Genomic DNA, 23616 nt, shown 5'->3' on the forward strand with positions numbered 1-23616 from the left:
GTTCTATAATTGTGTTTTACAGCCTGTCTAGACATGCTTACTTGAACTTGTTTGATTTCTCAGTCACTTAAACAGTTCAAATTTGCATATCTAGATTTTTTTCCCTTGATGCCCAACTGTTTGGTATTTGTGAAAACATCCCTTAGCGCAAAAATAGTTACTGCTAAAATATTTGAGGTAATGTGAATCTCAAAAAATATCTACATATGTGAAAATGGCTGGTGCTATCACCATCTCCCTAATGTGAATATCTTCATACTGTTAAAATGATAAACATTTTACATTAAGTAGTCAGACAAACTCTCAGAACTCACCTTAAGATGAAATATTAGTGAACCAATTCAGCCCTTCAGTTACCAGTTTTCAACAACACATTGACATGTGTTGTCAGTGACTGATCGTGAAGGAAGAAGACCAGCCCTTTAAGTCTTATTTTCCACATTGCTCTGTATGTAAGGGCTCAGGAATGTGGAATGTTGGGGATAAAGCCATTCCCTTTCCTGCAGGCAGTGCTTGACTTGTACTGGAGTTGAGTACCGGCACCTCAAATGTTCTACCGCACCTCATAGAATATTAGCTCAAAAGTATTGCAGAGCTCCTGCACCTAAATATAACAGGTACCTGCACCCAAAATGAGTACCGGCACCTATTTCAGTCCAAGTCAAGCATTACTGCCAGGGTTTGCAACCTTTAATTGCATAAGATGTCTTTTGAGGTGACTGTGGGGAAAATAAGATGTGGGGCCATCTTGTGCAATAGTACATTGAAATAGTTTTGTCTCTGTTATTATTCCACCCTGGGTATTCTGACACATTGGAGAAAATGCTAAGTCAGATCCTTCAAAGATCATAGTTAAAACCTCTCTGGCAATTATATTGATTTAGTGAGACGTGTCATTAGATATACTTGTATTGTGGTTGTCTTTGCACCGAGGAAAGCTTGAACCTTATAAAATGGATGATTAATATACTGTTATGTTTGTATGTAGCAGGGGTTTTGATTTTGTTTCGTGTGGCTATCTCTGACAGTCCATAAGTAAGCCTGTCTGTTATTGAATAAGATTAGTTGTTTCTCTTCTTCATTCCGAATAGGAAACTAACTTCATGGGAAATGGATAGAAATGATCTTAATGGAAAAGAGAGGGGGATGGGGGTTTGTCGTGGGTTGTATTTTGAGAGAAATAAATATGTTCTTCATTATGGTTTCCTCCGTTTGTTGGTGGGTGTTAAAAAGTGAATGACAGCCCATAACAAATGCAAGCTGTCTTGTAAGATCTTGTTATTAATCATAAGTGATCCATCACCATGTCAAGCCAAGTATCCTTTGGGGTAAAAGTAGAAAGTGATGGATAGAAAATGAGCTTACAGTGAGTTGGCAAAAATAGTATGTCCTAGAATGTCCTAGAATAGGCATTCACCAGTATAAATAGGGTTCATCACCAGTATAAATATGGTTTACCTGTCTGTTTCATGGTTTAAGTGATGTTTTTATTTTATTTTACTGATATGAAAATCACATGTGGAGCATTGACACTGAACTGTCATGCATTTCTACACCAGTAGATGGTGCAACATTTAACATAGTTTACTCAATGTGGAATTCAACCATTTTGTGGTTTTCAAGCATGAATTTAACACAATCTGCTACAATTGAAAGTAACCCAACTTTCCACTCTGCCGCAAACCGTGCCATGCTCATGTTTTATACCATTAAGTATGAATCACTCTCTCCCTCTCCTCGTTTAATATGCTTGTCCACATCCCTTCCTCTGCCTCTCTCTCTCTCTCTCTGTCTCTCTCTCTCTCTCTCTCTCTCTCTCTCTCTCTCTCTCTCTCTCTCTCTCTTCACAGACACACATGCAAATTAAAAAAAGACCAATGATATACATTTTTCTTCCAGTTTGTGAAAAAATACATAATTGGGCTACCCTGAATAAATAAAAGTCCATAAAAAAGGAAATACTGTAGTCGATTACTTTATTGATTTTCACTGTACATGTTCAGTAAAGGGAAACATATGGAGTTACAGATGTGTTACATGGACATGTATTAACACTTCATATAGACAGACATCTGTCCTTAAAACAAGGAATGGATATGGTAATAAAACGTACTAAGACACAGAATCAACACTGTACTAAGCGCCAGAGAAAGGATTGAAAGACAATAGATTCACTTCACTCTATTTCTCCGCTGGCATTATTTATCAGACGGGTAAACTGAACAAAAACAAACCGGTTTAAATCTTTCTAGGATAATGATAATCGCCCGCATGCGATATAGCCACTGTTTATGTCCACGTCATAGCAGGTACTCCTGGCTACGAAGGTGGTCATTAAATAAAGTGCTCCAGAGAAACGAAACTCCCATATCAATTTTGAAATCCATGAAAGGCCAAATACAATCAACTCTGCACAGACATGATTCATTGACCGTTTATAACAATACCCAGTGACTCTAGGCCATCTGTCTTGGTAAAAGAGCTTGTATTTCTCTGCAGTAAGCGATACAGGTTCAGTTGCCTAATTAGTGTTGGCTAGCGTATGAGAGGCTTCAGTTCAATGTTTTCAGAGACACACCAGCTTCAGTAAAGAGAATGAGATTGAAGTGAGTGATTGGTAAACAAGAGGTGTGTGTGTGCGCGCACTGATATGCCTGTGTGTATTTGTGACATATATAAGAATATGTGTGAGTTTGAGAAAGAGATTTGGGAAACCAATTACTCAAAGTGCTAAGTGAGTGAGAAGCGGCAGGCTGCGGATGAGGCGGCACAACACAGCTTCGCATCAGTGCAATGCAGCAGGCAGATCCTCCTGAGACCTCGAGACAACAAACGTACAGCCACCCCCAGAGAGAAAGATGGAACCTGCAGAACTATGGCTAAAACTGTTCTAAGAACAGCATTATGTAGCCTGTTTTCTACCAATATTTTCAGGCGACAGTGGTTTTTTGCCATTTCAAAATTTGCCACAAAGCTCAGTGGCACAGTTCAAAACACAGTAGTGGTTGTAAGATGGTACTTCAGTACTGAGATACTACAATCAATAAATGGGAACAATAGACTTGCATTTTGTTGCAACTACGTTCATATTACTATGTTACATTCAACATTTGCTCTGAGTAAACCACTCCCTCCCAGCAAACATTCTCTGCCTCCAACATACTATTATTATTTGAGGTCAGGTGCTAAATTAAAAAACATCTATTGCTTAAAGAGGAATTTTGTTCCATATCTTCCAAATATGTAAATCATTAATTTCAGTCTTTCTCCCCAGAGTATGGTGGCTGCTCAAAGTGTTCTACTTCACAAAAGGAGCCTATCAAGTTATGTAAAGCGCTTGTCACAGCATACAGATACAAGTATGAAAATAACCCCTTTGAGAATTATGCATTGGATTTTCCCATTGAGAATAGGTTAGTTAAAGCAGTCAAAGAGTTATATCATTGTAGAACCACAGTATTACGGAAACCCAGAGAGGACATATGATTTTTTTTAAAGTTCCCTCGTTATGTCGAGATCAAGACATATTAATTTCATAACAAAAGTTGTTTTGTCGAGATCACGAGATAATCAAAAGTACAACGCATCATCCATTCATTTCTTCAGATGCACGATAACCACTTCATCAAGGAGCCCTGTGGCTGTGTTGATCGCAAAGTGAGGCATTTAAGCCCTGAACGATGCCTGACACATTTACAGTGGGTGAGCTGCATTCCTGACAGGCTGATCAGATTCCATTTCAGCCTCAGAAGCTGATAAATCAGGATGCTGCCTTGTAGGCTGTTTCATAGGTAAGGCTCCTTGCAGGCAGATTAGCCGTCAGCGCTGTAAAGACTGATGCATACAATCCAAAGTGGGTGAGCTCTATTTCTGGCAAGTTGATCAGATTCAATAGAAGCCTCCGAGGCTGATAAATCAGGGTGCTGCCTTGTAGGCTGTTTCATATGTAAGGCTCCTTGCAGACACCCTACTAGGCAGCATCCTGACTTATCAGCCTCTGAGGCTGCTACTGAATCAAATCAGCCTGCCAGGAAACGAGCACACTCAATCTTGATCATATACATAATGCACTGACTGCTAATCTGCCTGCAAGAAGCGGTACCTATGAAACACCCTACAAGGTGGAATCTGAGACTGCTATTGAATCTGATCAAGCTCTGAGGAAGAAATATAATCTTATCAGTCAGGAATTGAGCTCACACACGCTGTAAATTGTACTATTATCCATAAAACATGAAGTGCCCCTTACAATTATACACATTAGTTATGCAAGCTAACAACCAGCATATATAACAAGCTAGCTAGCTAATAAGACTATCTAGCTAACACACTCACAAGACTAGCTGCATTGTTGCTTGCATGCAATTGGCATACCACCTGGGAAACAAGCCAGCCTTTCAGGTATCATTCAGGGCTCAAATGCCCCATGAAGGCTCAGATGCCCCAAGAGCTCTTTTATTTTCAACCTTTATTTAACTAGGCAAGTCAGTTAAGAACACATTCTTATTACAATGACAGCCTAGGAACAATGGGTTAACTGTCTTGTTCCAGGGCAGAACGACAGATTTTTACTTTGTTTTTACCTTGGGCCCAATGCTCTAACCACTAGGCTACCTGCCACTCTTAGCTCAAGGTAAGGGACATTTAGCTTGCTAACATTCAAATTTATAAACTGTCAATGAGCAACATGTTAACATGAAATGTACCATCCCTTAGTGTAGCAATCAATAAAAATATATGTGCTGATCCACCATGGACTCTACCGCCTCTGCCATAATGTCAATCTATCATCAATGCGTCTACTCCTATTTATAGAGTTAATCTCGTGATGTCGACAAAACAACTTTTGTTATGTCGTGTTCACGAGATAAGTAAGTTATCTCGCCATAACAAGGATTTTTTTATTGTCCTCTCAGGACTTCCGCACAGTATAAAACCTTGAACCATCAAGAATAACTTTCATATACATAGGCAGCAATGGTGGAAATCAGCATTTACGGAGCAATAAAATACTTAACACACAGTACTCATATAATCACAAGCTTTTTCTCATATAGCAAACTACAAAATGCCACTAACTCTACATGTCATCTACTCAATTCTAATTTGGCCTCACCTGCCACTGAATGATGTTTAATGTCTGATACTATCCAATAAAATTATGCAAAAACTGCCTTTACTGCAGAGGACTTGCCGAGACACAGTGATGTTCGAGGATGAGCTCACGTTCTTCTACCTACTTCCTGTCAAAAATACGACTTCTTGTCAAAATTATGACACTTCCTCCCAGCATCAATGTAAGGCTTGGCCACCTCATTCACAGTTTCAAGTCAACATAATTGATCAGTTTTGCTTCCACTGCAAATTGTGCTTAGGAGGTATGTCCCAGAATTGTTAAGGCTTTTTTCCACACAATACCAGACATTTTCTAAATACTATCCTATACTTATGACATTCAACAGGATGTTTGGATGTTAGAGCAGTATTCAAGCTTCAAATATTCACAAAGTAGGACAATCAAGTTTAAAAATAAGTTGAGAAATTGGCCTGATATTGTATTTAACGCAACTCATGAGATGTCATCTCTTGGGTGGAACAGGCAAGGTTTGCAAAGCACATCTTGTGGTTTGAATCTGTATTTAAAATTCAGACTAAGACATGATATTATAGTTTGTCTTTCCATATGATGTTAATGTATTAATTAAATTTAAATGTTGTGTATTTTCAGTTTGTTTTAGGTATTTTTTTTGTTTAAACAGTACAGTATTGGTTAGTATGGTAAGCCCATATATAATTAAAAAATAAGTGGCTTTGTTTATTTTCAGGCATTTCCTGAACAATGTAAATTAAATTTAAAAAACACTTTTTTCTGAAAACAGTCTCTGTGGGCAACACTGATCGCAATACCCGACCATTAATAGCAATGCTCTGCGAACCTAATCTGGGTATGGTGGCCCCTCCTCTCTTGTCTGACAGAGAGAGGGCCTTAGAGGCTAAGGGGTTAGCTTTAGCATTTGCAATGGTTACAGGAGCCAGAGGGTGGCTGCAGCAAGCAGGAGGCAGGGCCCCAGGGTGGAGGCCAAGGAGGCAGGCAGAGGCCCACTGTTGATCACCAGCCTGTAGGAGACCACCTCCACCTTGTAGCCATTCTCCGTGGCCATGCAGCGGAACACCCCCTGCTTAAGGGGCAGGTTAGGGGTGGGTTCCAGCACACAGGAGTCTCCAATGATGAAGCAGGGGTAGTGCTGGATACAGTTGTCCTTCTCCCAGCGGTAGGTGGCGTGAAAGGAGCGTACGGGGCAGGGGAGGTTAACGGGGCCGCCCGAGTCAATCACCACCTGTTTGGGGTTTGTCCTATGGGTCTTCGGTGCTGTGGGGGTTCAGATGGCACAGCCTGGTTAACATTGATCTCACCCAAATGAAATACTTACTTATGGGCTCCCTAGACTAGAGAATATGCTATGGTTTCATACCTATGGATTACATATATACGGTAACAATCATAGGTGAGTTCAAAATGGGAATGGAAGGACAGGATTGGCAGGACTGCTGCATTATGTGACAAATGTGTGGGTAAGAGGCCACACTAATAGTTGTGAAAAAATATACAGGTTATTGTAAATTATAACTTTGCTCTTAGTTAGTAGGACAATTGTGACTCAAACCCCGGTAAACCTAAAACCAGACTAACGTGTACAAACTGACACAGAGATGCATCTATTTTATTCTGTGTTCTGATACTTGCTCTCTCTGGAAAATATCAGCTAAAATAACAGATTAAAATATAATATCTTTATATACGATATTGCATCAACTTTCATCCTCCACTCCCTAAGTTGAAAAAACACTGTTCTAGGAATGGAAGAAAGGGAAACAGTCAACGGATATGCATGACAGCTGCACTGAGACTGCGATCAACAGAAGTAATGGAAAAAAGAGACTGCTAACAAAGACAGTACATATCCCATCATTTGTTTGGATTATTAGAGGTTAATAATATGGCTGAAGCTATTGGGCTTTGAAGTGAGGGCAAACTTTGATATTAAACCACCCAATGGGTTTGAGCATCCGCTCAATTATATGATATCATCTTCTGAGTTAGTCTCTGAGAAAAAAATATTTATTTAAAAAATTATTTTTTATTATTTTTTATTTTATTATTTCAGTTAATAAATATACAGAGAGTCAGAGTGGAGGCGGAGGGGAACTCACCAGCAGCTTCACCACAGATAGAGGCATTGGAATGGTCCAGACTCTGAGTGAGTGCCCTGTGGTATGAAACAAATTATTGAAGGAACATCAAATTAGCATGTACCATTTTGAACAATCAACCATTTTATGTGAATGAAACAATTATCATAAAACCTAGAATAGTAGTTGGAACCCCGACACTCCTCTGCAAGAATTTATATGTTATGGCTGGTATTGATTGTTATTTTTTGGTACACTGCATGTTTTCCATAGGTATCTAAACTGTATTCCAGGAGTGACATCATCACATCTCATACCCAGTGCTGATGTTGTATCCAGCTGGGATGGGTGTGCACCTCCTCCTGGCTGCGTCCCAACCACAATAGGGATCCCGAGACAGAATGCACTCCCGGCAACTGTCTCCATAGCGACCGCAGTCAGCCAATGGTATGCGCTGGACCTCCATTGCCGTGCCCACATAAAGGTGGCCCTGGGGGAGAAGGCAGGGAGACACACAGTGGTTATCACTAGAAGTGGATTGTTTAAATGGATTGGACTGCAGCTACGTCATGAACCAATTCTTCTACGGATATTAGTGTGAGCTGCTAAGGAGTGTTCGCTGAGGGTCTCACAGTACCTTCTTAGAGTCGATGGCCATGCTTAGAACAGGACCCTCGTTGTGGAAGAGGGAGTACTGGGATATGATAAAGGCCTCCTCGATAGTGTGCAGAACCTTGAGCACTTTCCCCTGTTCTATCACCAGAAAGAGAGAGAACATTATCAGAGGAGAGAGAGACACCATGGTCGAGACCTGTTCCTTTTTATGTATCCTGGAAACTCAGTGACTATTTTTGATTGAATATGGCCCCAGGTTTATAATAGCACATGCTGCCTTTTTCCTCTACTGGTCAATTCATCAGTGGGTGACTTACGGAGAGGAGCCGGCCTGTCCTCTCTTATCTCCTCCCCACATTGAGAGGCTATTACTTCCCACAGAAGACTAACTGCTCTAGTTTGTTATTAGGCCACGTCAGAGACCCATGGCTCTGTTCACAGCTCTATCACTACTTTCCCTGTGGTAGCGACTGACTTCTTTAACAGAGCACATCGATTAGGCTGTAGCTACTTTTTATTTTATTTTAAATTCAGTCAATTTATCTGGGATTCATGCCAAAAATGCACTCTTATAATAAGCCCCAACTCATGCCTGCATTGAGCAAACAACTTGTTTATTTACTTTTTCAAGGAGACTACGTAAATAGGTTACACCAAACGCCTGTACATGGGATACAGCTTGACGGCAAAAAAAAACACACACACACACACACACACACACACACACACACACACACACACACACACCTGTTCCCAGGTACAGCACACTATAGTGCTCGTCGTTTACTGCTAGCACAATGGCAGCGACAGTGTGTGTGAAGTGATCGTCGGTGGGCAGGTTCAGCGGAGCACCCCCGACCGGACGAATCACGTCCTCAATCTCCGGGTGGTCCCTGATCACCACTAGGGTCTTAGGGTTGTGGGCTGCCGTGGAGTTCTTGAAGGCACACTGGGACAGGAAGTGATGTAATGAAAGTGATGTAATCAGGAAGGGAGACAGACTTAGGCTGTGGCTTTGCCTTAAACAATAATTTCACAACCAGCGTCTGTCATCTGCAACTGTTCCAAAATAGAAACACGAGTCTTCCACTTCCCCAAAATTGACGGACTCACATGCGTGAGCTTATGCCATTGGCCTTTGTAAAATGACTTTGATTGGCACTACAAAACATTAATTAAAATCAAGTTAATTTAACTGATTCAGTGGGTGTCTTACTGTGCCAGGGCGATGTCCAATCAGAGGACTGCTGTAGCCCTTCAGTTTGGACGTGGCGAAGGCCTGGTCAATGTCCTCGATGGAGTAAGCACATATCACTGTTGTGTCCCTGGTCAACCAAACAATACAACACTTAAAAGCCTTCCTTCCTTCTACTTATTTTTTTCAAACTTAATGTGAATCGGAATGTTGTTAGCAATTCAATCACAGACTGATTACTATGACTGATTACTATGACTCTCTAAAAGGACGTAAAAGATGTAAGGCCGCTCAAATATGCTAATAAAAGCACTCAAGCTCAAAAGTAATTGGCCGCCTCCACAGAGCATAGCCCACTTCTGATTCAGAGGGGTTGGGTTAAATGCGGAAGACACATTTCAGTTGAAGGCATTCAGTTGTACAACTGACTAGGTATCCCCCTGTCCCTTTCCCTTTCAAATACAATCAAATATTTTCCTCACTGAAACTTTTCATTGCTGTCCATGTCTATCCAGCTCCTGTGCCCCATTTGGATGTGCTGTGCATAATTCCTTCTTTCCTCTGATTATGTTGTTTGTGCAGCTCATTCCTCTCCTGCATTTTAAGCATGATACAGTCTTAAGCAGCCATATGGGTTGGAGGGTGTTGAAGGTGTAAGGTGTAAGGTGTCTACTCACCAGGCGTTGGCAAACAGGCCGTACATGACCCCGGTCCTCTTCTCGTGGGCCACGTCAGACAGCACAAAGGCCTGTCTGATGTTGTTGTACTGCTGGGGGGTGCTACCCGCACCACACATCACCCTGGCCTTCAGGAAGGTAGTCCACGAGTCCGCCAGCAGGTTCTTTATGCCCCCCTCGTCCACCTGGAGACGGACACACAGTATACAACAGTTGAAACTGCCAGGTTCGTTTGCAATATTACAACAACAAAGATGTTACTTCAAACAACAAACCCAGTTTTGTCCCCCCTCTGACATCATTGCACGGACGAACATCAGAGTATATGCTACGTTTTCTTTTTACCATGAGGCTGAATGCTCATCTCTTCTGTTTAAAAAAAACCTCAACAATAACAAATGTGCATGGGGTGACCAGTGGTGCTGCTTCTCCTTTCGAGGGAGCTCAGCTTTACGACGCAACGACGTTGCAATGCAGGTGAAATAGTGATGTTGTTGTGGTTACCATGCAGATTCGGCCGATGCGCGACCTGTAGGGCTCCTCGTCCACCATGGCCGTCTTGTTGATCTCACTGAAGAAGAAGTAGATCTCCTCCTTGTGTTTCTGAGAGGCTGGCATCACTGCTGCTCCACCAAACTGGGGGCCTGCAGCAGGAGAGAGAAAGGACTTCCACCAGTGCTTGAAGTGGACTGAAATAATACTCTTTGTATTTGGGAGCTGGTACTCATCACTATTTAACAGGCACTATGTTATAAGTGCTAATACTCAATCAGGTAGTGAAACCTTTGAAACCAGTGAGCACCAGGCCAACTCAGTCACTGGTTGTAACTATCTGGGCCCATTTCAAACTAATGCATTTCATTCTAGCAGGGCCATTTAGTGTGTACGGAGATAAAGGTGTATTTAAAAAATACATTGTGATAAAAGTGTTTGCTTGGAAGTTTCATAGGCTAATAAAGACTTCCAGTACATAATACAGGGAGTTAAAACATTGTATGACTATCACAACTGTGAACTTAACTTATGATCTTTAAAATGGAAGAATTCATAGGGATTACATTTCTCCATGCAGCATGTTACAGTTACAAGATATTAGATCATATAGACTTGCTATTTCCATGCTCATCCATTCCAGTGCCTCATGCAGCTCTCCTACACCATTATAGTCCCATGTTGCTCTCATCCCACTCACTCTGCAGCCACTTGGTCTCAGTCTTCAGGAGCTTCTGAGTGCCGTAGGTCCGGCGGATAGAGCCAGGGTGACGCCCCACTGCTGACAGAGCAGAGTATAGATTCCCATCTGAGAGCGAGAGAGGGTGGGGGGGTAAAGATAAAGAGAGAGATAAAGAGGAGAGAGGGAGAGAGAGAAAAACAGAAGTTAGAGGGAGAGATAAAAAAATAAGTCAACAGAAGACAGCTGACTGCGCCAACACCCACCCATAACCGTATTACAATTACCCCACTTAGGGCACTGTCTCCATAGCAATAAGGGAGGTCATTTGGATCAAGACATTAATGGTTCAATGAGAACTGAACGTTATCAGAATGCTGCACCACTCTAGCAAATGGCTCATTGGTTCATCACTCCAGTCCAGCCTGGTCTGTGCTATCACAGAACCTGCTATACAAAGTAACCTTGCCATGATTCCGATAATACTGTGAGTTACAGCTTCGCTACATGTCGTGAACCATCTGTAGTACTATAGTACCATTTTAAACAGATCTCCTATCCCATACCAAAGCCAATGTTGAGGATCTGATTGGTCTGTATAATTATGAACATAATGGCTGGATGGAGGGGTGAGGGATGGGTTTGGTATTGTGCCAATAGCAGAGTTTCCATGGATGTTTGGCTGGAGTGTCTGTCTGTCCTCTCATCGTACCTGCGGACAGACTGACGGACCTCTGGGAGGGGTAGGGAGGGGAGATGTCAGAGGCTGGTGCCATCTGTCCATTAGTGGGGGCGTCAGTCAGCACAGTGTCATTTACCTATGGAGAGGAAATTACATCACAACCTCACAAGCCATATCCTGAATGCTCTTACCTCCTTATACAGTACAAATAGAGATACAAGTTAAAGTTTTTTATTGAACACTATTACCAACTTTTATAAAAGTGATACAGGAGATAAGTAAGATGAAAGTGTGACCGTTGTGAGAACACTAAACACATGTTGAAGACAGTAGCTATTCTATTCATCATCATGTCATCTTACCAGCAGCCAGCATTTGGGGGTTCCTGCATTTGTCCCGCATACCACAAAAGTGTCATTGACTTTCTGAATGACTGTTATGAAATTGTCACACTCCAACTGTAGCAGAGAGAGAGAGAGAGAGAGAGAGAGAGAGAGAGAGAGAGAGAGAGAGAGAGAGAGAGAGAGAGAGAGAGAGAGAATATTGGAACTGATCCATTTTCCCTAATTTGGCAGATAGCGCAACAATTACCTCTGCAGTACTGAGGGAATGCATTGTCTGCATAACTTCATATGCATTGCATCACATATTCATTAAGTTCAGTGGCAGGACTTTTATCTCAAGAGAAACTTCCAGATGGAATTTGTGTCTGAATACCAAATACAGCATTGTACCGTTCCCCTGTCCCAACCTTTAACCTTTGGGACAGTTTCTACTGGTGTCGATATCATGTTGATATTATGTCTCTGTTTCATTAATATACTCAGTAGCAACAAACTTTCCTCACTGTAATGATGGTGATAATGATGACGAAGATTGATGATGAGGATGATGGTGGTGACCACCTACCTTTGGTGGGTCTGATTTGGCGATGCAAGCTGCCTTTGCGTTTTCATCGGTTACCACAGGGATCTGTAATAATATAAGATACATTCCAGTATGTCATACAATTTATCCATAACTCGTATGCAAATTAGGCCTTTTCAAATACTCAATCAACTGCAATCAAATTCAGTGCTGATTGAGAATGACAAAAGTCTGGTCCTGTACCATAAACGAACAAAGGGAGGATTACTTTACTGTCTCTAATATTTGATCAACTCAGCGTAACTATAGGGCACAGACAATCAGAAGTCACAACACAAATGATAGGCTACATTCTGCTCATGTTTGTCGAGTCAACGTTGACATTATTAGCTCAGTGTATTATCTTTATTGTATTGTGGTATCCCAGGAGGTCTACCCTGAGGCGTGGTAATGGAGGGGAGGTACGTGATGCGATGCTGGCTCCCTCTGCTGGGAGTATGCGAGCTGGGCACACCGACACAGATAGCTACAAGTGGAGGTAATTAGTGGAAAGTGCCAACCAGCCGTGGAGGCCAAATAAAAGGAGCACTGTGGCACACCATGAGGGAGAGACCGACACCGAGCAAAAGCAGAGAAGAAGGACCGAGCCAAACCTAAGTGAATTTTCTTTGTTATGTTTATTTTCTGTCTTAGTAAAGTTGTTTTTGCGGACATAAACCTCCCTGTCTCTGTGTCAATCTCTGCACGCTCAACCCAACACCCCACGGTTTACCACATACGGTGGAGAATGTGGGCAACTCAGTAGCTTTAGGTGCAGTGGGGTCAAGTGTACAGAGATTACCATGGAGGAGCTGGTGGCTCAGTTTATCCTCAGCCAGCAGAAGCAACAGGCTCTCCAGCAGCAAGCACTGGAGGAGCAGCACCAACAAAACCGCAGACTGGTAGTGGAGGTAGCCTAGTTGAAGGTTGGGAGGGCTCAGGAGTCTGGCCCAAATCAGTTCCTGGTTCAGTTAAGGAAGGAAAATGACGTGGAGTCGTATTTGTGCACCTTCGAGAAGACGGCACAGAGGGAAGGATGGCCCAAGCCCAAATGGGCCAGCCTGTTGGCACCCTACCTCTCTGGGAAGGCCCAGAAGGCCTACTTTGATTTGAACGCTGACCAGGCCGCGAATTATGAGGGACTCAAATGGGAGATCCTGAGCCATTATGGGTTCAGCCTCGCCCGCCGTGCACAACTGGTCCACGACTGGACCTTTGACCCCACCCTTTCCCCCGTGCTCACATGAGCGACCTGGTGCACCTGACCAAGGGCTGGCTACTGACGAAGTACCGTCCCCCCTGATGCTCGACAAGCTCGTCCTGGATCAATACCTTCGGGTCCTGCCATACGAGATGAAAAAGACGGTGAGCATGCAGAACCCCCAGAGCCTGGAGGAATTGCTGACCACTGTGGAAATTCACCAGAACACCCAGGATCTTCTAGGGGCCAGAGCAGAGAGAGGGGGACGAACAACACAAAGAGAGGCGAGGGGCTGAAGGGGGCCCGGACGGAACCAGCTGAGGCTGTGAAGAAGGAGGATGACCCAAACCGACAACGTCGGCGGCTGCTGGACCCAGATCAGAGACGCTGTTATGAGTGCGGTGAGCCGGGGCACCTCGCGTGGAGCTGTCCCAGCCGGGAGGAGGCCATGCCCACCGCATCCCCCAGCTCTGGGGTAACCCGGATGGCGAGTTAGGTCACCTCCTGTTGGGCGCACACAAAGACAGCTTTATGGAGGTGGAGGCCCTAGACGGACCTCCCGACTCGGGAATCCTCACAGGTCAGTTTGGGACGGCCCAGTTAGAAGACCCCAATCTCCAGAACGCTAGGGGCCAGGGTATTGCGGTGGATGGCGTACTATTACCTGGGGTAAGTGATTGGCATTACCCCCACTTCGCAATCAAGCATAATTTATTGTATCAGGCAGTAAACCATAATGGGGAGACAAAAGATTTGTTACTCATATCCAGCCAGTATGTTAGGACTGTGTTGCAGCTTGCCCACACCCACCTGCTTGGGGCACACCTGGGATGGAGAAAAGAACCGGTTCCACTGGCCCGGAGTCAAGCGTGCCATGGAGGACTACTACCTTAGTTGCCCGGAGTGCCAGATCACAGCTCCAAGGGTACAGTATAGAAATCCTTTGGTTCCCTTGCCCATCATAGGAGTGCCATTCGAGTGGGTGGCAATGGATCTGGTGGGTCTGTTGGTGAAGACCGCGAGGGGACACCAATACATCCTGGTAATCGTGGATTACGCCACCCGGTATCCTGAGGCAATCCCGCTATGCACGGCGGCAGCAAAAGGTATCGCATGGGAGCTCTTCCATTTATTTAGCCGGGTGGGTATTCCGCGGGAAATCCTGACGGACCAGGGCACCGCGTTCATGTCTCGTGTGACGAAAGATGTCTGCAATCTGTTACGAATAAAACAGGTGAGGACCAGTGTGTACCATCCACAAATGGACGGGTTTCAATAAGACCCTAAAACAGATGCTGAAGAAGGTCATCGAGAGAGATGGGAGGAACTGGGACAAGCTGCTGCTCCACCTGATGTTTTCAGTTCGCGAGGTACCCCAAGCATCCACTGGGTTCTCCCCCTTTGAGCTCCTGTATGGCCGTCAGCCCCGCGAGCTGCTGGACCTAGCCAAGGAGGTCTGGGAATAACAGACGACCCCCCCTTCGCAGCATAGTCGAACATGTGGAGGAGATGAGGGGGAGGATGACGGCGACTTGGCCAGTGGTGAGTGAGCACATGGCCCAGGCGCAACGTACCCAGGAGCGTGTCTCGACCCGGGGGGCCCAACCACGACAGTTCCAACCAGGTGAGAAGGTCTTGGTGCTGATCCCTACAATGGAGAGTAAATTCCTGGCTACGTGGCATGGGCCCTACGACATCGTTGAGCGGGTAGGCGACGTCAACTATAAGGTCCGCCAACTGGGGCGGAGAAAACCCCTCCAGCTTTACCATGTGAACTTACTGAAGAAATGGCACGCACGCGAGGTGCTGTGCATAACGTGGACCCAGTCACAGCATGGCACGCTCTCTGTCGAAGTTGCAATGGGGGAAGACCTCAGCCCGACCCAAGGACAAGAGCTCCGAGAGTTAGTCCAACAGAATATGGCCGTGTTCTCCGAGGTGCCAGGGCGCACGGATCTCATGGAACATCATATCCACACACGTCTGGGAGAAAAAGTGCGTAAGTGGCCATACTGGATACCAGAAGCCCGGAGGGTGGCGGACCAGCGGGAAGTGACAACAATGCTAGAAATGGGGGTATTGGAGGAGTCCCACAGTGTGTGGTCTAGCCCCATAGTGCTGGTTCCGAAACCGGATGTAAGCGTCCGCTTCTGCAAGACTTCCGGGGTCTGAACGAGGTCAGTAAGTTCGATGCCTACCCCATGCCCCGGGTGTACAAAGTGATCGACCGCTTAGGGATGGCGAGATACGTCAGCACCTTGGACCTGACAAAGGGGTCCTAGCAGGTGCCACTGGCAGCGGCCTCCCGGGAGAAGACTGACTTCTCCACCCCGGGGGGCTATACCACTACTGAGTTCTGTCTTTCGGGCTCCATGGGGCACCAGTGACCTTTCAGCGACTCATGGTCCGCGTCCTGCGGCCGCACAGTGAGTACGCAGCAGCTTATCTGGATGACCTAATTGCGCACAGTGACAGTTGGGAGTCACATCTTTGCAGGTTACAGGTAGTGGTTGATGCGCTTAAGGGATGCAGGTCTGACCGCGAACCCCCACAAGTGCAAGCTGGGCTATCAGATCGGGAGGGGAAATGTGAAACCCCTATAAAAATACATTTAAAAAATAAAATAACATTTAAAAAAGCTGCCAGTCCCCTGAACCAAGAGACAGGTGAAGTCATTCCTGGTGTTAGCAGGATACTACAGTAGATTTGTACCTAACTTTGCCGCAATAGCTTCTCCCCTCACAAACATAACACAAGCATGACTACCCCAGACGGTGCAATGGACGGAGGACACAGAGGCAGTGTTCCAGGCCCTGAAGGATGCACTATGTTTGCACCCGGTACGTAAGCTGGGCACCCCGACATGGATAGCTCCAAGTGGAGGTAATTAGCGGAAAGTGCCAACCAACCGTGGAGGCCAAATAAAAGGAGCACCGTGGCACACCGCAAGGGAGAGAATGGGGAGAGACCGACACCGAGCAAAAGCAGAGAAGAAGAACCGAGCCAAACCTAAGTGAATTTTCTTTGTTTATGTTAATTTTCTGTCTTAGTAAAGTTGTTTTTGCGGACTAAAACCTCCCTGTCTCTGTGTCAATCTCTGCACGCTCAACCCAACACCCCACGGTTTACCACAGTATGTTGACCTCATAAGCCCACACTATATAATCACTTCCTTTTCCGATTGGACAGAGATGAGATCTGCTCTATAAATGTATGCATGACCCATCTCATGCGACGGAGGCTGTTGAACTAGGTCGACAGCTGCTGCCTCCTCTTTAAGCCAGTCTCCTGTGCCTGCATTGGGTTACTGTGTCACCACCACCGAGTATCTCTGTTCATCTCTATGGTTACCAGCAACTCACCTGCAGGTCGCGGACCCCCCTGTCAGTGAAAGTCAGCACGTAGATCACTGTCTGGCCCCCCACGTACAGCACATTTGTGCCCTCCTGGTGGTACACTGACATGTAGTTCTCCGGTTTCGAGAAGTGGTACCTGGCCGGCTCTGTGGGCCATATCAAAGTAAATTAGGAGAAGGTGTTGTTACAAATTCGTTATATGATATACCAGTAGATCAGTGTCGTTCATTAATTGGATTTAACAAGAATGTATTAATTGAGCTCTTTGGTGTGGTCATGTAACGTCTAAAATAAAATTCAAAAAGCTGCCAGTCTCCTTTTTGCCCAAGTCTTTTAGTTTTGATATGAGGCTAAAGCTGTACAGATCAGAGAGAGAGTCTGTACTGAAATTGAATTGGTTGCCATGGTTAAGGTCAATTTACCCTCGGGACTCCTATTCCTACAGGCATAAGCAAATCTGACACTAGTGTGTCTACCAATTCAGTGACTGATGTTCTCAATGATACAGGAAAGTAGACCACAAGTTCCTCAATTGGCCGACAAAAGAGTGGCAAATGGCGCTGTCCCAGGTGTTGACTTAGGCTTCAGTAATTTAAACCTCCATGTTGAGAGGAATGTAATGCTTCATCAATTTAATCTTTCTGTTTTGACATGTCTCTGTCAGGTACACTAAGACTGAATGTCGTTAACATGACATCCCTTTATAGGTTTGTATAATATAAGTTTGATATGTCAAAAAAATACACCATGTTGTTCTGTATTTGACTGCTGATCTGCCAAGAGGAATACTGTCCTTTACACCTGTAACGACTATAGCGTCCGTGCATCTTAACTTGATAGCCCTGTTTCTATTGATTGCGAATATATTAGACCACTGTGCAAGGTGTGAGGCATGAGTTTGGAAATATAATTGTTAGTTTGCTGCGCGGAATTTTCATAAATATTAATTGGGTTGTGTGGATGTGTGTGCGCGTGCGCGTGTCTGCGCGCGCTTGTGTTCGCGTGTGTTAATGAGGTCCTGGAGCTAATGCTGCTGCTCTGTCCTCAACAAGCGTCAGCTACTGCAGTACCTACCATCAACGCGTCAGCTCGTGCACCTGCATTGCAGTTCTGCAGCGCGATCTAAGTATTCACCATAATGCTGGGTTTTAACTGTAATGTAGTGGTTTTGTAATACGTTCACTGACATTGTGTGTTTAAGTAAACTTAATGACATTACATGCAGAGCTCCTCGGCACTCTTTTCAATTAGCACGTATCATTTAGCCTTATATTGTGTCTTGAAGACCAAATGAGGTGCAGATCAGAAGAAATATCCGGGCATTGATCACAAGTAACAGCTGTCTGATTGGTAAACAACACCAGGACTGCGTTTCCATGACAACTGGCAAATGTCTACCCACTGCGCTAGGTTGAACCTCACACATGGATTATTAATAACCGAAATGCCAAAACGTGCAAAACTGCTAGCCTGTCAAAACACGTAAAGGACCAATGCAGCCGAATTTGGTGATGGTGATTTCACCAGGCAGACTAAAATTCCATCCCACCACACGGCCTTTTTAAACAGGTCTTACACTAAAGTGGCAATATCAACCTTTTTTTTTTTTACAATTTCACAGTATTATTCCAACCTCATATTGTGGAAATATATATAAAACACAGGCAAAATATGTTTGACTGCACTGGGCCTTTAACATACAGCCTCTGCATTGACATGCTGATGTGCGCTCTGAATTCAAGATTAGATGTCTTCGTAGGAATGGGTCACTATTGTATAGGACAGGCTACCCGAATAATCAACGCCTAAATAGCAATAATAGGCTATCTTACTTAAGCTAATTTCTTGTAAAACACAATTGGTTCTGAATAATTCCACCGTTCCCGCTGCCATAAACCTGTTCCAAACGTATGAACACTTCTGTCCCTTAAATTGAATTACAATGGAATAGGCAACTGGGACTAAATTAGCCCACATGAAGATTAATCTAATCTAATACACAGTGCTTAATTTATTCCATTTAATCTAATACAAATTGCTTATTTTATTTCCTTTAGTTGAGAACTGGGACGCATAACAATTTGACAAATCGGCTATTCAAATTATATAATTATACCAAGTCCAACATGTTTTCTCTCTCATCACATTATTTGCGTTTCTCTGAGATCCGTTCTCATTGACACAATGCCTTTCATTCTGTCAATTTAATATAGCCTACTATCATTATTAGGCTACATTTCTATTTTGTTGGTATAGCCTGTTTTGTGGAACATTTTACATGATTGTCTGCCTTGAATCATGCATGATGCCATGCATGTATAAACGCGTGATGAGGAAAGTGATCCACTACTTTGATTTTCAAGTAGACTACAGTCTATTGTTCATTGTTAATCTAACTATTTCCATGGAGGAAAAAACAAGGTTCTCGCATATACCCTAATACACAGACAGGGCGTATCTGACCACTATAAACGCAAATAGCTAAATTAGCACAAACCTTTTACAATGAATTTCAGCCGAGGTGACTTTTCGGCAAAAACCATGGAAAAAACGGTCGCCAATATGATATAATTCATCATTCCACGTCCTCAATGTGCCCGAACCCTTTCATGCGTGAATTCAAAAACTCTCTAATAGGTTGACCACACCGCTTGCGTCGCGTGCGCGAGCGTTGCAAAATAAATTTAGAAATCTATGTTATTCAATTATTGTACCCACACTGCTCAGCATGTCAACCAGCGTCTGCGTTGCCAATGGCTAAAATAGAACTCCTTTCTATTTCTGATGCAGCGTGCCATATCCTCATTGGTTATACCCACATGGGTGATTGAAAGAAGAACTGTGTTGCAGGTCAGTGTAGCAATACTATGAAAGTTTAGATGCCAATCTCCATTTAAATTCAAAGATGAAAAAGCCTGGAAGGAGGAGAAGATGACTAGAAATTATTTGGTTGACTGTTTTATGTGTGGATTAATTGTCGGAGTAGAGGACCTTGTGCATTTCAGGTAAAATAAGCAACTCAATGTTTATATCCCAGGACAAATTAGCTAGCAACAGCAAGCTAGCTAAATAGGACAAATTAGCTAGCAAATGCAAGCTAGCGAGCTAAATTGCCACAAAGGTTTAATGCTTTTCGACCTGTTCCCAAATTAATGCAATTGGTTCAGAGTTTGTTTTGATATTTTAACTTGCGTGTCGCAATCGCGTTTGGTGTAGGAGGACAAAATAAAAGTATGCACGATGGCGCACGTTGGCGCATGATGGTGCACGCTCGCAGCCGGTTTGGTCGGTAATGGTCGCCCCAGCGTGAGTTTTTTTATGCACGTGATGTTAGAACGTTCTCTCCATTCCAGAATGTGATTGTTATGCAACAGTACATTTAATCTGCTCTGCCCTCAAATCAAAGCATGCAGCCTGTTTTTATTTATAGGCTGTTTTCAATTAGTCAATTTCAAATTATTTTCAAACCATTTTTTTATTTTCTAACAGTTTGAATTGAGGTGTGTTCCGCCTCATTCATTCACATAAAAGTAGTCATTTTTAGTTTTGCAGACATTTCTGACCCGGACAAAATTCTGCAGACATTTGCTCATCTCCCATCCTGCACACACGTGTTCACAATTTCCATCTGCTGCCTGCATCGCAGTCATAGTTGTTTTTGTTACCAATAATAACTTTGGAAATGTGTGCGTTTCTATCAAAGTAAGTGTCTTGTTACATTATAATAGTTTCTGCATGTCGTTTCTACTGTAGCATAATTTTTTGGTGTATATTCCTTATAACAGTGGACACGCGGGGTAACGTTACTCCTTTCATAACCTTTATGGTGTTTTACTCAATGCTTAGGTAGCTAGCTACATTCTTCTATTAGCTCTGGAAAACAATGCTAATTGCGTCAGAGAAGTATTAGCATGTGTGGTATTTTGAAGCTACCCTGGCCTTATGAATCCCCAGGACTACCTGACATGATGACTCCTTGCTGTCCCCAGTCCACCTGACCGTGCTGCTGCTCCAGTTTCAACTGTTCTGCCTTATTATTATTCAACCATGCTGGTCATTTATGAACATTTGAACATCTTGGCCATGTTATAATCTCCACCCGGCACAGCCAGAAGAGGACTGACCACCCCACATAGCCTGGTTCCTGTCTAGGTTTCTTCCTAGGTTTTGGCCTTCCTAGGGAGTTTTTCCTAGCCACCGTGCTTCTACACCTGCATTGCTTGCTGTTTGGGGTTTTAGGCTGGGTTTCTGTACAGCACTTTGAGATATCAGCTGATGTACGAAGGGCTATATAAATAAATTTGATTTGATTTGAAGTGGGGCAGCTGCCTAACACGGAACCCAAGCCGCCTCTAAAAATTTAAATAAAACCCTATAAAGAGTTTATATAATGTGTCATTACATACCTATTTGAAGGTTTGTGTCGAATTTGAATCTGGTTTTTAGGGCGGTGCTAAAGTGATCTTAGAAGTAAACAGCGGCTTTGAGAATGATGATCGCATGCAATGATGATGAAAAAAATTACTAGGTATCCCCCCTTACTGTCCATTTCTTGTTTCTAAAGGATGATAGAAGTGCTACACCTGGTGGAGAGAGATTGTAAGACAGAAATAGTAGCTTTATGCGTGCTGTACGTTACGACATGACACGTCAAGATGTAATGGAGGGTCAGTTTTTTCAACTTTTCTTCAATACTATAGAGCCATTACCATGTTGATCAACACTTGAATAGAAACCTAGTTCACACCCCCAATTTTGAAGTCAACACAGTCGCTACAGTCCCATTAGTTTTCTTTGTAGCCTCGTTTGAATGTTGAGGTTGCTCACATTTGTATGGAATGGGGTGAGTTATATGGTGATTGGCATCTAAACTTTTATAGTGTTACCACGACAACCGGCAACACAGTTCGTCTTTCAATCACCCACGTGGGTATAACACACCGAATCGTTTCTAGTCATCTCTCTTCCTTCCAGGCCTTTTCTTCTCTTGACTTGATATTGCGATTGGCAACTTTCATAAATTAGGTGCATTACCGCCACTGACCTCGTTCGTCTTTCAGTCACCCACGTGGGTGAAACCAATGAGGAGATGGGAGAGGCAGGACTTGCAACGCGATCTGCGTCAGAAATAGAACTGATTTCTATTTTAGCCCTTGGCAACGCAGACGTCCGTTGGCGCGCGCGAGCAGTGTGGGTGCAATAATTGAATAACATAGATTTCTACATTTATTTTGCAACCCATGTTCAAATCCAGACTGCGTTTCTATCAAAGTAAGTGTCTTATTACCTTATAATAGTTTATGTATGTCATGTTATACCGTTTCTACTGTAGCTCACTGTGTTTATGGAGCATAATATATGTGTATATTCCTTATAACCGCGAACACGCGAGGTAACGTTACTCATTTCATAACCTTTATGGTGTTATATTCAATCGTGCTTATGTAGCTAGCTACATTCTTCTATTAGTTCTGTAAAACAATGCTAATTGCGTCAGAGACGTATTGGCTTGCTGTATTTTGAAGCTACCCTGGAAAAATGGAAATATATCTTATATCACAAGGTCGTTTTCTGAGTGCATTCCACAAAGCTGTTTATCATGTCCTCCTTATCCACTGCCCCCATTTTGAGGCCATAGTCAAGCACGCAGTCTGGTTTGATTTTTGCTCTCTCCCGTCAGATGGTCCACCTTCCCTGTGGCTGACATGGTTGCTGTATGGACAGTGGAGAGGACATGGATGTCTCGTTTGTCATGTCACTTTACTGCCAGCTGTTGACATTTCTTATTTTGTATAACGGGTCATTTAGGATGGCAGTAGCATTGTTGATGAAATGCAGTCATTGCAGCAGAACTAGGAAACAGTCTTGGGAAAAGAGGGTGGCAAAGAAGGGAGTTGCAAACATAGGATCTGTGCTCCAGTACTCTCTTAGGGAGTTCTTCTTTACTCTCCCCATGAGAAGGACTGTCACCAGGAAGGTATACATTTCACTAATTGTGGTTGTCCCCCCCACTCCTGGCTCTCTCTTCTCCTGTAGCTCCAAGGCATAGCGATTGGTCTCTGCTATGTCTCCCACCAGCTCCTCTGTCAGAAACAACTTGAAGCACTCTGCCTCAGATGGAAATGGCAAGGGGCGGTGCTCTCCAGACTGGGACTCATCAAAGCAAACAACAGGGCCAGGAGGGGTGAAATGGCTGGCAGCCTTCCAGCTAACACAGAACTCCTGTACTTCATCCACTGTCGGTCTGCCTCCATCACCACCAGCATCTTCAAAGGGAACTAGGACGTTGTCAGTGGACAGGGGGTCCTCAGATTCAGAGTTCTCAATGGCTGGGGGGCAGCTCCTCACTGTCACTGTCAGAATCTGATTCCTGACTTTCAGACACAGAATTTTCAGAATTTTTTAAACCTCCAGAATTTCTGCATTTGTGAGTTGTCTCCTTTTGAAAGACATTGCTAATGCTACAACTTAACTCACTAGCTACATCCATAAAACAACAACACCGAATGGCTCAGAGTGGGAGTGAGAGGTTACGTGATTGACTGCCTGCGCTCGCCATTTGTATCAATAAATCACTATCAGAAAATGTTTTTTTGTGGTAATTATTGATATATTTACTGTT

At 43.7% G+C, this 23616-nt stretch overlaps 1 protein-coding gene across 1 annotated transcript; it reads right to left on the reverse strand.

Moving 5' to 3' along the window:
* Positions 1-1959: 1959 nt before the first annotated feature.
* Positions 1960-19756, reverse strand: LOC112222950 (semaphorin-7A). The gene is made up of 14 exons (XM_024385838.2): positions 19492-19756; positions 17001-17140; positions 12441-12503; positions 11894-11989; positions 11562-11667; positions 10871-10978; positions 10183-10322; positions 9679-9863; positions 9023-9131; positions 8554-8755; positions 7829-7944; positions 7509-7681; positions 7213-7268; positions 1960-6370 (listed from the first exon to the last, which is right to left on the reverse strand). The coding sequence occupies exons 1-14, from the start codon at positions 19571-19573 to the stop codon at positions 6024-6026; spliced, it is 1923 nt and encodes a 640-aa protein (XP_024241606.2). The 5' UTR covers positions 19574-19756; the 3' UTR covers positions 1960-6023.
* Positions 19757-23616: the final 3860 nt, after the last annotated feature.

This window comes from Oncorhynchus tshawytscha, linkage group LG23 (assembly GCF_018296145.1).
Source record: "Oncorhynchus tshawytscha isolate Ot180627B linkage group LG23, Otsh_v2.0, whole genome shotgun sequence".
Classification (NCBI taxonomy): Eukaryota; Metazoa; Chordata; class Actinopteri; order Salmoniformes; family Salmonidae; genus Oncorhynchus; species Oncorhynchus tshawytscha.